We start from the raw sequence: 16,697 nt of genomic DNA on the forward strand, positions 1-16,697 counted from the left end.
CTCTTTTCTTCTTTTTTCTCGGAATTTCCTTATGGGTACAATACTGACTAAATATCCTGGTATTTATATTAATTCACAAAAACACTTCTCATGGTACAAAGCTGTATGAAATGCCTAATCTTGACATGCCTTGAGGATTTGGAAGTGGGATCAAAAAAGAAAGTGCCCCACCCTGAGAAGTCCATAGATAAGAAAAAGATGTATCATTTGCAAGACAAGCAAAAAAGAAGACTGTAAATAAGCAAAGGAAACATTTTCCTAGTGAGAGATAGGTAAGGATTGTTAGTAGGTAAGTCACATTGCCAGTCTCCTGACATATTTGTTCTGGAGTGACCATGCAGATGCCTATGAACTTCTGAGCATTTCGAACCTTATCAAGAACCTCCAAACTTGACCGGGAAGCGTGCAGGCTCTGTGGGTCGGCAGGGCTCTCGTGCTGCTTGTAGAGAGTGCTCTGCTTTTTCACCTGATGTTTCTGACTTTCTTGAGCTTTCAAAATATTGCTTCTGGGTTTTAGGGTTTTCATTACATTTTCTGCAGCTGACTCTCTGGAAGGTTGATGTGAGTGAGAGTAGGATTTCACCATAAGCTTCTGCCATGGTCCATTCATGCAGCTTTATAATTCTATAATATAGTGAATACAGTCCTCTAATATAACTAAGTTTTTAACTTTTGGATATAGTTATCATATTAGAGGATTGTATTCACTGTATTATAGAATTATAACTTTTGTATATAGAATCCAGAAACTTCCTGGAATCTATGAAGCAATGACAGGCCTTGGGAGAGTTTGCCTCAGACTCAAGAAAACTCAATAGAAACTCTTGTCTTCAGACTTGGCTGGTTTATCATCCACTTACCATACAGAAACGCGTTAATACAATTTACCTTCAGGAGGTTTTTTTTGTTTTAATGAAGTCAATGGTCAAGATGGCATTTTAGAAGTCTCAGAATAGAAATTTGGAAGACCTGATCTATGTCCCATTTGTGCTGTTAGAAGATTTGGAAAAGTACTGGTTAATGTATTTGAACTGGGAATGCTCTTCAGACTACTGAATAGGCTGGTGCCTGGATTTGCCTCGTGCTTCATAAGCATTGGGAATAAGAGTCTGATGGAGTAAGGCAAATGGAGAGTCTGTGTCATTCCTGGGGGTGAGGTGGGAGACTTTCTGGGGAGGTGGGTCACAAGTCCCATGTCCTTGGTGATATCTTTCGTTTTGCAGCAGAATAAGAGTGGAAAGGACAGAGAGGTGAGAGCAGTAACACAAAACATAAGAGTAAGTTAATTTTACAAGCTATAATGTTGTCATTCTTGTGGAATTGTTACCCAGGAAGACAGGTGAGCATTATTTATTTATAAATATGAAACAAAATCTGATGCCATTAACTGCACGTTAATGAAGTTACTAACCAAACATTTTCTCTCTTAACCTAAAAGTTGTTTCCTTTTCCATTGTCACCTTTATAAGATCTATGTGTTACCAACTAAAATCTATGCATGTGAGACAGGACCTGGTTCTGCTTTCATTTGTCCTGGCTTTAGCTTCACTGGTCTCAAGGATTTTGCCTCTCCATAGAAGTGATAACTGTTGCAACCTCTTGAAGTGATTTCAAAGTGAGAGTTAAAAAGTGAGATGATACGGAGTGAGGGTGGGCTTTTGTGTGTACATGCATGTGTCACATTAAGGCTAGGAGGTCTTTGGTGCTATTTCTGTAGTGGCTTCCAATAAAATGGGTTTGCTCTGCCAGGTGGAAAGTAGAATTGACATTTTGCTGAGTCTGAGGCAAACTCTTCCAAGCATCTTATTGTCTGCTGAGGTTTGTTTGTCTACAATGTACTGCTACCAGATGCTGTTTCACCATTTCTGAGAGCTCTGAGACCAAGAGGTACATTTCTATAATTAATAATAGAAAACAATTTCCTTTTTAATTTTAACGATGTCAGAAAAGATCCAGTCCATCATGCTTTGTGAACCAGCTCCTGGCAGCTGCTGAATAATAGAGAGAAAACTCCAGCTTGCTTTCTCTCTGGTTGGAGGTACCATGGTCCTTGTTATTCATTAGGCCCTGTTTTCATGCAAGTTCATTAAATAGAATTGGTGAGTGATAGGTACCTTACTGCCTGAAGGCCACTTTGATTCCCATGTTTTAGTGTTATCCTTCTGCCACTGTATACTCGCAAGCACTTGAGGAAGCAATAACTACAGTGCAAGTAAACTTGCTGAATTTTCTGACATTCTTAATGATCCCTAGGAAACTGGCTTCCAAATTTGCAGTTGCATGCTTTTCAAATAGTGTTATCAGTAGTTACCCTGCCAGGAGAAGGAATACAAGTTCCAGAGTTTCTGGTTCCAGAGATTTGTTTGATGCTTTGCTTTGGCTTCCCACTGCAAGCTGGAACAATGTCATCTTTCTTGTATCTCTCTGGTGTTGCCATCTGCCATTGGGGTTAGCAGGGAACTCATTTTAGAATTGGTCAAGCCGTGTGCCGGTTTGGGACCTTGGCTCAAAAACGGTGCATTGCTGAACTGAGGGCAAGCAGAGCACTGAACAAATTAAACCTAGAAGTGTATTTCCTTCTTCCAGCTTAGATTTGAACTTAACTTTAATTTTAGCGTGTGTATTGCTATACATCTTGGAGGATTAATTAAATGTGGCTATACTTCTGTAGTAAAGATGAGTTATACTTCAGATTTATACAAGAAGAAAGCTGTCCTGCTTGGAGCTCTCACAATGGAGGAGGGCTACTACCAAGACTTTAAGCCACCTTGACACACTTGTGAGTTTGGGCTCCTCTCTGGAGGTCCCTGGCATAACACTGACCTGAAGCCCCAGCAGGGCTCTGGGACCTGTTAAGCTATGGGCGATATGCTTCAGCAGACACCCACCTAAAATTTCTGTGGATACAAGAGGACTCAGTAACAGAGGGACTCCGTGTTGGAGACAGGACAAGGGAATATTTGTTTTCATATACATGTCTAGGCAAAATAGTTTATTCTCTTAAAATAAGAATGCTTCTTATAGGTCTGTATCAAAGCTGGTGTTATACCATGAGCTTCAGAGAACATTTTTTTAATGGGTGGCTTTTGTAATGTTAAATGGAGGCTGACTGTAGCTTTGTATAAAGGAGGAGCTCAGCTTGGGCAGGAAGTGGCAGTCGGGCTGAACAGGGAAAAGTGGCTTTTAATCACCAGGGCACAGGAATAGCCTTGTTGGATTAAGTGCAAACCTGAGGGTAAAATAATGAAGAGCAGAGAGAAGCATCATTAAATATCAAAAGCAGTCATTTAGAGAGCGAGCCTTCCAAGGAATTTAAATTAATGGTCAAACCCTCCAGCTCCAGAAGGCAACGGAGGAGTGACATATGAGTCATCAAGGCTACACTGGCTTTGGATAAAAGGTAAGAATCTAGATTTGAGATAAGGGAAGCAGAAGAACAGAGGAAAGATTTTCAAGGTGTCTGTCTAGAATATGGTGGCTCCATATAGGGAGCTGGATTGCCAGCCCTCTGGCTAGCCTTAGACCTAGAAGTGAGGGCTTACCTATAGGACAGTTACTACTGAAAATTAGGGCATTTTTCCTCAAAGCTGATAAAGGTTGCAAGAAGAAAGCAAGCATTCAGAGCAAAAAACCAGGATTTCATGGTGTACTCTCATGGCTGATCTCTCCTTGGTATCCTGGATGAGAAGCAGTAGGCAACTAGACAGGTATTAATTTAATAAGTATATTGCTGTTTCATATTAGTTTTAGTTATAACCTTTTGTTTCTGATTTGTTACCCAAAAGTATAACCGTATGTCTTGCCCAAAGGCATTTTTTAAAACCGTTGTGCTTGCCCAGTGTAAAGAAGAGGCTGAACGAGCTAGCAAATAGCTGGCAAATAGTGGGTCCTGTATATTCATGGTGCTAGCGGGACGTGCAGCACCTCTGTGGGACTTGTGCCTTATAACGAGTAAGTATACAGCTCCAGGCTGTGAAGATCAGTGTGAAGCTGGTACTGTCAACTAATGAGAGTTCGGGAGGAATTTTTTTTGACAGCAATAATATGGTGCTTCTTCTGACTGTGATATGACCCTTATGATGCTGCTTGACGGCAGTGTGACAGACCATGGTCTGCAGTGTTCTTGGGCAAGAGGAGGAATTTTGTCACAAAATCATTGTTTTCTTTGATAGATGAAATTGTGAAAGAAGCTGGGTGATGAGATTGAAAGTAATCAAGAAGAATCTGTAGTTTAACAGAGCTCAGTTCATAGGTTAAACCTACAAACTGTGCTCCGAACTTGTGTGTTCTGAGGGACATCCCAACCTTGAGGATGGGAGGCTTGGGGCTGGAAGATGGAGATATGTTTGACAAGTAGAAAAACTCTAGTTCTGATACTATCTTGTAAGCAAGATTAACTTTCTTGATGAGTTGACACATTGTCAAACTGTAGAGGCTACAATCCAGAATAAAGCAAAATTAATATAAGGATATTGATCAAGCTGTGGACAGAGCAGTCACTCTGCTGCAGGACTTGACTCTCTTCTTGAATGAAAGAAAGAAAGAAATACGCTTTTAAAATGCATGCTGCTGATGGACAGAACCTAGCTGGGAGTTTTGTTTTGCTAACAACCGCCAAGTTAACAGAAAGACTCATTTAATTGACCATGTCAGACTCTGTTTTGTGATAAAAGATGCTGTGTCTTCATTCAAGTACCAGTGAGGTGGGTGTTTTCCTTCAGTTGCAGTCTAATTTTGCACTAATATAAAATGAAAGGATACTGCAAAATTGAGCAAAGATATTAAAATTTGGATCCTTTATGCAGCCATCTTCTCAATCTTGTCTCACACAAAATACTCGAGTAGAATTTCAGTAAGAAATGATTTTGTGACTAGGAGCATCATCTATCCAACTTCGCATAGTTGGACTCAACTCAAGATTCCTGGCAGTCCTGAGTACTAAAAACCTCTGGAAAAATGGGCCAACTTGTCCTAAAGATGGACTGAATGCCAAGGAACAGGAACATCAGATTATTGTAGCCTGGTTTCCTAATGCATTTTCTTATGCTGTTAGCTGACGTCTAAGAAAGCACCAGTGCCAGCTAAAGCTTTTCTTGTGACTGTGGCATTGCAAAGAGCATTCTCTAATGTCTAATAAAAGGTATGTCCTCATGATGTAGTCTCTCCCTCAGCAGGGACACTGCTAAGGTATCTCTTCTCTATTATTTTCATGAAGCTTGTGGAAACTTACCAAGTTTCTCACCCCTACTGCACTGTCTGGAACCAGACAGTAGGTCCAAAGAGTTACTGTGGGCTGGGAAAACAGACACAAACTGTTACACACCTTTTCCTGTGTGATCACCTATGTCTAGTTGGTGTGTGGAATCAGCCTAAAAATAGTGTTTAAGAGTCAAGAAGTCCTTACATTAATGGTTGCTGGGAAATGCAATAGAAATGACAAGTAGAGCAGCTGACTAGAAAATATTGGTTTAGCAATGTTGTCCATGTTAGCTTATTAAAATGTTGTGCACTCTTTTCCACCATTTTATTCCCATCTTTGCATCATGCATCTAAGTTACCCATTGATTATAGTGGCTATTTGTTAGCTTTTGGGTGAACTGTAGGAAATTTTCTCCCTTTCCAAATAGCAGGGCCAGCAGGCTATCCATGCTGGTGGTGCTTTAGCAGTCAGGCTCTTTCTAAAGAAGGGAGCAGTCTACCAGATGTTCGGCCACGCCCTTCTGTGAGATGAGCTGTGAAATTCCTGTGCACCTTCTGTTACTCTTTCCTATTCTGAATGAGTTTTCTTTGCTTAAACTCCACAATTCTCTTGATGAGTTACTGGATTGGACTGGCTATTCTGGTGTTTCCTATTGGCCTTTAGAAGAAAATGTGAATAGTGTTCTTAGTATTGTAAATAAATATTTTTAATAAAGTTTATAAAAGTGAAAAATGGATTTCAGAATGAAAGTCATTTGTATTGTCACAGTGCAGATAATTGCATTTATTGGCAGAGGTAGGCCAACTGTGAAAATCTGGTAGAAAAAAATTAACTTCAATAAGTAATACAAAACTGAGGTTTTTTAATTTTTTTAAAACATTGTAAAATTCTGCTAGTTTGTTAATAATTCAGGGAAACATGAACAGGTGAGAACAAGTACTCCACTACTCAGAACTGCACTTTTCCTGGCGATCAGGAATAGATCCAGCTTTTCCCCCATCGAATGTTTTTGGCAATGCCTCACATTCTTGCAGTGTTTGGCAAGCTTTCTTAATCCCCTGTCTTACTGTGTGGCCCATCTTCCAGGCAAACTTTTGCAACACTTGCTACCAAGTCACAGATGAATGCAGAAGTAGTTGGCAGAACCAGACATCCGGAGGTAAAGGACCTCTGTGTATTTTGGCATATTCCTTGACAGCTTCTGGAAGGTCTTCTGCAGGTAATGTTTGGTATTTCCAGTATTGCCCATGAGTAAAGCACAAAATTATCCCAGTGATAGGAAAAAAGGCGTAGAGATTAAGTATGAAGAGAATTCTCTCTAATGTACGTAAGACACTAAGAAAGTGAATTAGACTTTGCTCTTAATACAGTTTAACCTGTGCTAATAGTAAAAAAAGTCTTAATTCATCCTCAAAGCCAAGGAAATCTGGCCCTGAGAAAGTGCCTTCAAATTAATCACACTGCATTATTTAATGGCTATAAAATTATCAGTCCCTTTGGTGTGTGTTAACAGGTTCCCTGTAATTGCTGCACGGTTTTCTAAGAGAGGAGAAATTGTAATATTGTTGTTTAGCACATTAATCAGAAGTGGAGTTTGATGTGTTCTAAAATGATATTCAGGTTACCAATAACAATTCCAATCTGTCATATAAAGAGATGTTTTTCTTTTTCTTTTTTTTTTTTTTTTTTTTAAGTAGCCTGATTGTAGCCTGCACAGGTATTTTCAGCAGTAAAGAAAAAAAGTCTTAAACACTGTCATTGCTGAGAACCTTTAAGTGTCCAAGCTACCCAGCCTCTGAAAATTGCTATAATTGTTGTGCTTTCATCCTTCTGTAAAGGATCTCGACTGTGTGAAGCATAGTTTGTAAGCTGACCTTGGGTTCTCCATATGCATGACTACAGCTGATGATGAGTTTTCTGCTGCTCATCCCCCTGCCAAGTAACTCGCTTTCACACACTGCTAAATTCACCTTTTTTTCCCTCTCACTGTCTTCTAAGCAAGTACCGTGATCTGTATATATTTCTGATCTCCTCTCTTCCATTTCTTTGCAAAATACTCCATTTCCACTATTTTTTTTCCCCCACTAGCACTTGAATTTTTGTCACGTTTGTCCAGTAATGGGCTGATAACATTGGCATCTTGGGAGTGATGGAGAATCAAAACAGAACAGGGTTCCTCAGACATACAGCTGGGTGACTGAACTGATTCACATTGCAAAAGGGGTTAATTAGAAGTTAAAGACTCTGCAGTCTCTTACATTTAGTGAATGCCTTCCTGCTTGAACTGGGGATGATTTGAGATGAACTTTTCTGTTTGTGGTTTGACAGTAGTAACAAAAGTATCCTAACATAAAACCATAACTTGAATAACTTGTTTCATTTTCTGACTATTTTGACAGAAATTAATAAAAAGATTAATAAAAAATCAGACATTTTAACTTTAACAATCACATGGTGTTTATAATTATCTGTGTGAATGAGCTGAGGCTTCTTACCATCAGTATTTACTCTGGTCCCGTGGCTTAACAAGACAAGAATAATGAAAAAGCAGTGGGGAGTTTTTAGCAAAGCTTCAAGCTATTGAGACAAATATTGTCCTGACAGCTACCTTTGCTCTAAGCTGAATCAGATCAGCTGTTGTTGTGCTTTGTCTGAATCAGAATTTAAACAATTCAGTGTCATTTTAAGTACTTTGTTGTTGGAAAATACATTTTTAGACTTGAATTTAAAAAATAAACTCCACTGATGCACTCAGAAGGGGGAGAAAAGCTACGGGGGCCTACCAGGTAACCCTGTGGTGTAAATTATGGAGTGGCCAGCCCTGTCATGTCCTTTTGGCAGGCTGGCTGCCTCCCGAGCTGTCCGGAGGCAAGCAGGGCGCTCCCGGGTGATGCACCAGGCCCTTGGATGCGTGAACGTGCTCACTCTTCACTTCTGAGCAGGCTGCAAGCACATTTTAACGCAAAACTCTGCTACTGAAGGGTAAATGAAGTGAGAAAATATAATGGGCAAAGCCTGTCCAATGGCAGAGCTGTCACTGACTTTGGCAGGCAGAATTTTACTCTTGATTTTTATCTTCTTTCATTTATTTTTATGAGTGAGCCTGCTTGACAACATGATAAACAGGATCGGAAAGGAGCTCACGGGGTCTCGCAGGACACCAGCCTGCTCCAGCTGCCATCACGTGCCAGGCACAAAATGACTTTTACATACGTAGCATTTTCTAGAAATTCCGTATGTGCTGCCGCTAACCAGGGTGAAGAAATGTGGGCTTATTTGTATTATTTCTGTTAAGCTTTTTCTATCATGACTTTGCTCTCATTCCGTCCTCTGAACAAGGAGTTGACATTAGAAAAGGGAGACATCCTCATTGCTGTATGCATGTGTGGAAATACAGATTTTGAAAGCTGATCTTTGAAAAACTTGAAATATCCAAGTCAAGGCTAGCTGCATTTTCAGTCTTTTTTTTTTTAATTCTAAAATTACTGTTTTAACCCCTCTGCTCTGGAATGCCACAGGACAGATTTATTTGGTGGTTTATCTAAGTTTCTAAATTACATGTAGGACATGATGCCACATGCTTTCTCTTAAACTACTAGTTTCTTTTCCCCCTGTTCTCCCCTTCTATTTTCTGCTGTGGCTGTAACACCTGCTTTGTGTATCTGCTGAATACTTTGTCGCTTTGTTTCTTCCTAATTAGATCTGATGAAGGGCTTTCCCTCTCTTATGCCAGAAGATTTGGCTCAGGCTTCCAAAGCACAGATTATTTGAAGGATTTATTTTCTTTCCAACAGATATATTCTTTATCACATTAGATTTTTCCGGCTTTGTCCTTTACAGCAAGCAGCATAAAATTAAACCAATACAACCTTTTTAAAACTGGTTTAGCTGTTGTGTCTGTGTTGATTCAGGAGCTATTTATTTATAAATCATTTCAAGATAAATATTCACTGATTATCTTTTTTTTTCCCCTTGACGACTGTGTAATTTAAAGCTACTATGTTAAATTTGGGCGTTGTTACATTATACAAATACTGAAAGCTTAAAATATAAACTTGCAAACCAGGGAACAGACAGCAGGAATAAATGTGCTGTGTGAATTGTACAGATGCCTATTATTCTCCTTGTAGCAAGTATTATGATGAAGCTGATCTGAATTGTAACCAAGCCATCTATAAGAACTAATGGCTGGAGGTTAAAGCAATGCAAATTCCATTTAGGAGTGTGATGTCCTGAAGGGCATATCGGAGGAAGGTTCACTCCATAGCCACCCTGCATCTTTCACTGTTTGCCTCAGCACTGGCTGCTGGGCTCATAAGAGATGTGATACAAGCCTCAATGGAGCTTCTGGTCTAACCTAATGTAGCTGCTCTTATGAATTAAATAAAGCATGATTTTTGAAAAGCTGATGGCCACTGATGAAGACAAAATGCGGTGTTTTTATTCCCAGAGCTTTGCTTTCACATTTATAATGAAATCTGAAACCAGGTCAGTTTTATGCTTCCTTTTTTTGCTTATGTGGAGGCGGATATTTTTCACACATCTGCTTTTTTTGGTGCTGAGTTCTATATGGATCAAATCTTAAGTAACTTAGCAACAGATTAATATTTTACTGACTGTGTCTACCCAGTCTGTTGTGGGTTGCTCAGTCTCTGAGCTCCTGGTGGCCTGAAGCCCACAACCAGTAAGGGTGGGCTGCCCTGGCTGAGCTAGTACAGCTTTGCAGGGCTCGGGCTCTGGGTCTGCCACGGGGGTCGCTGGAACCAGGGTGCCACTTGCCAGGGCAAGGACAGAAGTTGCTTGCATGTGCGTGCTGTGTATTGTGTGGATTCACCCACAGCCAGCCAGGAAAAGCCTCTCTATCTGACAAAAGAACCCTGATTAAACAAATCTGGACTTTGTTTGCTAAACTCCTTCTGTACACCAGCAAACTCTTAGTTTATTTATTACCCTTTTCACCGTAATATTTACCACTATCAGTTAATAGAATATTAACTGTTAAATCATTTGTAGAAAGAGGGCAATTTTTGCTTTCCAGGAAAAGTATTTTCCCCATTTTTGGCCACATGATATTTAGTGTTCTTCCCTGCCTAGCTGCTGCGATTTCTTTAAAAAAGTCAGGCTGTAAATAGTTCCGTTTCCATGCAATGTTGAGCACAGTGGAATTTCAGAGTTTGAGACTGCATCTAGAGGGATCTAGGCTGCTTTCTCTCCTTCTCTTCATCCCTTCTTTCAACAGACTGATACTCTGATCCCTATGACACCTTTGCATGGGATTATGTGGACTGCAAGAAACAGAATTTGACCAGTGGTTTTTAAGGTGGGCATTACATCTGCCAAAGGCTGGAAACAAGGATAATATCCTAGACCAAGGAAAGATAACAGTATTTGAAATATTTTGTTCATTTTCAACTTCTAGACTGGTCAGCGACAATAAAATAAAAGTTACAGACTTTTATTTGGTGTGAATGAGTATTGGATGTGTGTGAAAGGATCACCAGTAAGGCATTATTTTAATGCATAACAGATTCATAAGCCTGTGACACATTTTATGTGAAGAATTTGTTCAGTGGGCATGGATTATGGATATGGTACTAGGGGTGCTGCAGTGTTAGCAGAATACAGTAGAAGCTACTTCTTTTCTTCCTTGCCTTCAAAAAGAAAATGCAGTCTCTATAGCAGCGTGTACCTTCCTGTTACAAAGCAAGAAGCCAGAAAGGCAGAACAGAATTTTCCTCTGAAAAATTCTTTTTACTACTTTTAACTACTTTTTTGCGCTTGGTTAAAGAGGTTTTGCTGTCATTGGACTTGCACACACACTCATCCCACTTGGATTTCTCCTGTCCTCCACCCTGTCAACAGTCACATTTCTGTAGGGTGAAGATGAAGTGTGGAGAAAAATGATTTGTGTCTTCTCTTCCCATTTTTCCATTTTTTCTTCCTTTCATGTTTATACAAAGGCTGAATGAATTTTCAGTGTTTTTGCATGCCAGTTTCTTGCTTATTAGTTGTTTTCCAATGGCAGCCACAGGCCCGCACTGCGTGCACAGACATCAGATTGGCAAAGGGTGCAAGAAAAGACAATGCCCTCTAGGGAACTGAGGCAAAGAAAAGCAAAGTGGCTTTCCCAACATCAGGCAGAATTATGTCCCAAAGCTGAAATTTGAGGTAAAAAAATTGAGTTTTTCTTAAGTGCCAGTGCAGACTGTCCTCTCTTGGTGTGCATTTGATTTTTGAAACTCAGATCTTTTTTACTAAACCTTGTCCTCTGTATCTTCCTCCCAGTCACAGGCAGTTAGAGATTGAAGTATATTCTGAAGTCACAGACAGTCACAAAGAAGTGAAATGTAAGGAAGTGAGAGAACAGAGGGTGTTTTAGTTAAATCATTCAATTGCTCACTGAGGAAGTGCTAGTGTCTAGTTCCTATTTGTGGGGGCATGTTGGTATAGGTGCACCTATGCTATACGTACACCTATACTGATGGGAAGAGCATCTAGTACAGTAGCCTACTTTGATCTGATAAAGTAAGCTATACTGAAGGAAAATAATTTTACCAGTGTTTCTACCTTTATGTTGCTGAACTGTTTCTCCCTTCTGTACTAGGCAGAGTCTGTTTGTTGTACGGAAATGGTCTGACAGTAGATGTTCTGTCACCGTAATAAACTTGCTGTGGTTGTCCCAGTGTCAAAATAAAGCAAAAGTGAAGTTGAGTTAAAAAAAACTTGTTTCACATATTACTTCCTCGAAAAGAGAGCTTAGATGTGTGGGGCTCCTGTGGTGTTGGTTTGCTCTCTTCCACCTGGGTCAGATTTAGGTCTGCAGCCATTTTCTTTAACCAGTTATTGGCTTTGTTTTGACTGGGTCAGTCTCCACACCGCTGTGGTTGCCATTGTGGCGGGGGCACCAGCACCAGCACGTGCTGCCTGCAGAAGGTTGGTGGCTTGGCTGCAGGTGTCCACGTTCTTCCTCACATGGCGTGAGCTCCAGCCATCTGAAACCCACCTGCTATGCTGGGAAAAAGTGCTAGAAACTGCAGGAAAAAAACACAGCTGTCTGATGTCCCACCTATAGCCAAAGTACAGGAGTCAAATTTGGCACTTGGTTGGTTTGTCAGTGTGACAGGCTTGATTATAGCTGTCTTTGCTGTTTGTTGGTGATGAACAACAAGAAAAAACATTGGAGTGGTATATGATTATGGGAAAAGTTACTGAGAAAATACTGTCAGACTGGAAGGGGTGCCTATTTATTCTTAGAAGTCTGCTGCCAGTATCTTGTAATGTTTTTATGCTTGAATGTACATCTGAGTGTGCAGTTGTATGATCATCTGCATGACTTTTCTTTTTTCCTTTCTTACAGTGCATGCCAATTAAAGGCCTTGGATTTGTGCTCGGAGCCTACAAATGTATTTGCAAGGCTGGATTCTATCATCCCAACATCTTCTCAGTGGACAGCTTTCAGAGTAAGTGCCTTTGCTTGAGTTTAAAAAAAAAAGAAAAAAGAAAACAGAACTAGAATTAATAATGCAGGGCTCCTTTTTATCCTCATCAGGGTTATACAGTAAAATCCCAGTGGTCTGCAACTCTCGGATTATATAATTACTTAAGGAGTTCTAGCCCTTTGGTTTGTCATTCACGATACTCGTAAGGATCCTGTAAAACATAGCCGCTTGAAGAATATTTGATTTGTAAATAAATTTAAAAACATGAAAAGAAGTCTTGCTATGGAGAATTAGAGATTTCTGGCATCTGTGCTCAAGCATAAGCATTGAGGGAATTAATCTAGTAATTTTCTCTTTGGTCAGGGCAAACTAGAATGCCCTAGCCTCTGGCTTTGTGCAGGCTTTAATTGTTTTCATTTTACTTCATTTGCAAAGGATAATCCAAAGGAGCATCCAAACTCTTAATACTTGCTGATGAGGAATTAGAGTTCGGTCGGGCTGCTGAGTCTCGTTGGCTGTATGATATGGATGACATATAGCCTACACTTGCCCAGAACACACAATGTATGGTACTCAGACTGTGATGCTCACAGTAAGGGAAACAGAACTCTGTTTATACTCAGCAGGGAAAATATATAAACTGCATGCCCAAAGTTGATGTCTATTACTTTCATCATATGACCAAAGCGTAATCTCTGCACAGATCTTGTGCCAAAATTGTTGCAGTTATACTAGTAGAGCTCATACTGCAGTCACAGGTGTAAAGCTGTTGCTTGAAGGTGTAACAGGGCATCCTTCTCTGCCTCCTACTTTTGAGTAAACACCATCCCCAGCTTTTTTGCACCATCCTTTAGCCAAAGGTTCATGTTGTCAGCTCCCTGCTGCGGGAGCAGTTTGTATGAGATGGGAATGACAATGAGTAGCTTTCACCAAGCTTGGTCCAGGACTGAGTGTATTATCTCTTGCCTTGTGTGAACATAGCTGTTCCTGTTTCACTATAAAAATACTTCTAGTAGTGTTCAACACTTCACGTGCACCTCTGTGATACTCACAGATACAGATTCAGGTGTTTTGTACTGATAAAGCATGTGCAGGATTACATGACGTGGTACTTGTAAAAGCATGCCCCCACGCTACAGAGCTGCAAATAAAGCTTCCAAGTTCCTTCCTATAATAGTTACTCTTGAGCTCTGCTTTCTTACATAAAAAGTGATGGGGATTATAGATGAAAGGCAAGTAACTTTTAGTACTAGGAAAGCTTTAGAATTCCCTATTTGTTCACAGCCCTGAGTTCCAGATATTAAATCCTTTGACCTGTGTCATGGGTTGACCTGTTTTTTATTTCAATCTGGTTTGCATATAGATTGGCCAAGATATCTTACCCCTAACTCAGTATATCTCATATATATATATATATATAAAAAAAAGAGAGAGAGAGATTTTGTCTCCAGTATATATATGTAGCATAAATAGCATAGTGTGTTTGTTCAACAGTTTACCTGGTGAGTGTTTGTTTCCCTTCTCTTTTCATATTGCGGAGTGTCACAGAAGGCAGCCTTGTGATAGTGCTTTTTCTCTGGGCTGTGTGAATCTTTTGATAGAGTAAGGATGATGTTTAGTTGCTCCTGCAGTGCAGTGAGTTACAGTGGAGTTGGTATTTAACTCCTTGAATGAGCATATAGGAATAAGCATTCTTAGATTTTTGTCATACCAAATGCCACAGAACACACAAAAATAATGTGGCTAGAGATCATAACAGCATTGATCATTAAGGATGAGATTCATATATCTCATATCAGCTGTCTAAAATCTATATGCTTGGTATGTATTAGTCACCTAGGTTTCAACTGCATTCAGCATCAGCAGCGTGGCTCCCCTGGAGGGTAATTCTGCTGCTTTAGAAAGGCCGAATTTGTCTTTAGATGGGAAAAGTAACTCTTCAGGCAAATAACCTTTTTTCTCCATTTACTATAGAAGCTATAGCTAACTATATATCTACCTTAGGTTGGATATTTAGATTCTGAATTGCTAACATAGAGTGAAATCTGTCTCATGAAAGTGTTTGCATATGCTGGTATTTTAGGGTGTGTAATTAAATGATCTGGGGCCACTTTGATTTGAGCACGTGTTACTGTGAGCTAACATAAACATGACTTTTGAAACAGTCAGTAATAAAGAACTGCTTTAATTTATCCAGATGCAGCTCAATCTGCCAAGCTCTGTAGGTGATTTCAAAAAGTAAACAGTGAGACAGCTAGTCTGAGACTGGAAATGACTGTGAAGTAATGGGAGAAAAACCAGTGGTTCAAGGAAACTTAGCCCAGTCACCCAGCTGCATTCTGTAAAAATCAAAAAGGAAAAGATGACATGGTTAAAACGGCTGTAATATGCATTTGGAGGTTCAAAATGATGCTAATACAGGAATTCTAGACATGAATCCTGCAAGCAGTTTTAACAGAAACTGTCTGACCTGAAGATCTCTTTGTGGAAATAAGTTGAAGTCTGGTGATAGAGATGAAACCAAGTAAAATGGTACTCGTTTAGAAAGTATTCCTAGTGGAAGAAAATAAAGAGGCAGGAAAGATTTGCAGGTCTCAAGATGAGATGTAAGTAAGCAGATAGATAGATAGAAAAAATGACCAGTTTTGTATTTGTGTGGATTGAAAAATTGGATCAAGTGTGTTGTGTCTTGAAATGGGAGCATTTCTCAGTGATACTGGGATTCTGCACCACAGCAAAATATGGTTAACTACAGTTGCAGATTGTGCCTCAAGTGTCAGAGTTTTAAGCAGGGGCAAGGTTCTGCTTTAGGTCCAGATGAAAGTTTTGGTTGGAGTCTGAAAGATAGCTGTATAAAATGGCTTTGCATGGATGTTGGACACTCTACATGGTTTGCTGGTGGGAAGGCTTAAAAGATTGCTTATCTGCCTCCTCTGCAAACTCAGCTGGGGCTCTGAATGCCAAAATGGAATTTTGCATAAACAGTGTCCTCTGTAGGAAAGATTCTGCAAATTGGTTGCATTTCTGACTGAAAGCAGCGTGATGTTGGTGCTCCCAGGGGGGTTGCACATGTTGCAAGTTACCAAAATGTGTGGGGGTCAGGAGCACAGCTGAAATTTAGGCTGTTCTCTTACTGCATAGGAAGCCAGGTAGAAGAGCATTTTCCTCCCAAGGGTGAGTTTGTTCTTCAGAACTGACAGTACCAAAATATGTAAAACCTTTCTCTTTTTTCTGCATTAGTTAATGAGGACCCTGGGTACTAGTGGGGCACAGTTATTGCCATATTTCCGGGGTCTCTTTTGAGGATGGAAATTGATTTTAGAAGAAAATGTATTTCATGTATGCAAGTTGCATTAACCTGTAAGTGCTTGAGTACATGATTATGCACTTTCTCCTAATGGCTCATTTTTAGGTAGCACTATTAGTGTAGGTAGAATAGACTAACTGCTGACTACATACATTTTAACATTTTTGTAACACCCTTCTCCAAAGCACTTGCGTTCTCTGCCTCACCGGGTAATCAGGTTTGCATTGGAAGGTCCTTAGTAGAACAGCAGTGCTTTGTTCAACCTGCAAGTTCATTCTTTAGCAATGCATCATCCATATATTGCAGAGATTCTGCTCAGCTCTTGCTTTCAGATGTGGAACCTGCCCTGTGCAAAAAGGTGCTTGCACCAGAAGTGGCTCTTCTGTCTGGATATGGGACTTACTGTCTCTAACGGTGCTATGATCACATAAAAAGTCCCAGGAAGGGTTTCCACTTCAACAAGAATTCCCATTTTTTACACCTGCCCTTGCCTTTGGTTCTTCAACAGAACTCGCATGTGCAGATCTTTGCATGTATGAAGGCTGTCACTGACTTCAGTGATCCCTTTCTGGGGTGAGGATTATGACCGTGGCTGATTACCAGGTTTTGATGCTGGCAGGGCCAGTTACATTCACACACACTGAGTTACTGCAGGATCGCTGATACTACTGGTGTTGTTTCTAATTTACTCTATTATAGAACAGGAGCAGAATCAGTCATTTGTTCTGCTCAGCGCTCAGCATGCACTGTG

The 16,697-nt window shown here is 40.1% G+C and overlaps 1 protein-coding gene across 1 annotated transcript in view; it reads left to right on the forward strand.

The window, feature by feature from the left end:
• The window catches only part of GPR158 (G protein-coupled receptor 158), a 205,327-nt gene that overhangs the window by 78,839 nt on the left and 109,791 nt on the right, over nucleotides 1-16,697 (forward strand). The window contains exon 3 of the mRNA XM_010582222.1: nucleotides 12,558-12,660. Coding sequence (XP_010580524.1) covers nucleotides 12,558-12,660 — 103 coding nt within the window. The remainder of the gene's footprint in view (nucleotides 1-12,557; nucleotides 12,661-16,697) is intronic.

This window comes from Haliaeetus leucocephalus, unplaced genomic scaffold, assembly GCF_000737465.1.
Source record: "Haliaeetus leucocephalus isolate CR32 unplaced genomic scaffold, Haliaeetus_leucocephalus-4.0 Scaffold0, whole genome shotgun sequence".
NCBI classification, from domain to species: domain Eukaryota; kingdom Metazoa; phylum Chordata; class Aves; order Accipitriformes; family Accipitridae; genus Haliaeetus; species Haliaeetus leucocephalus.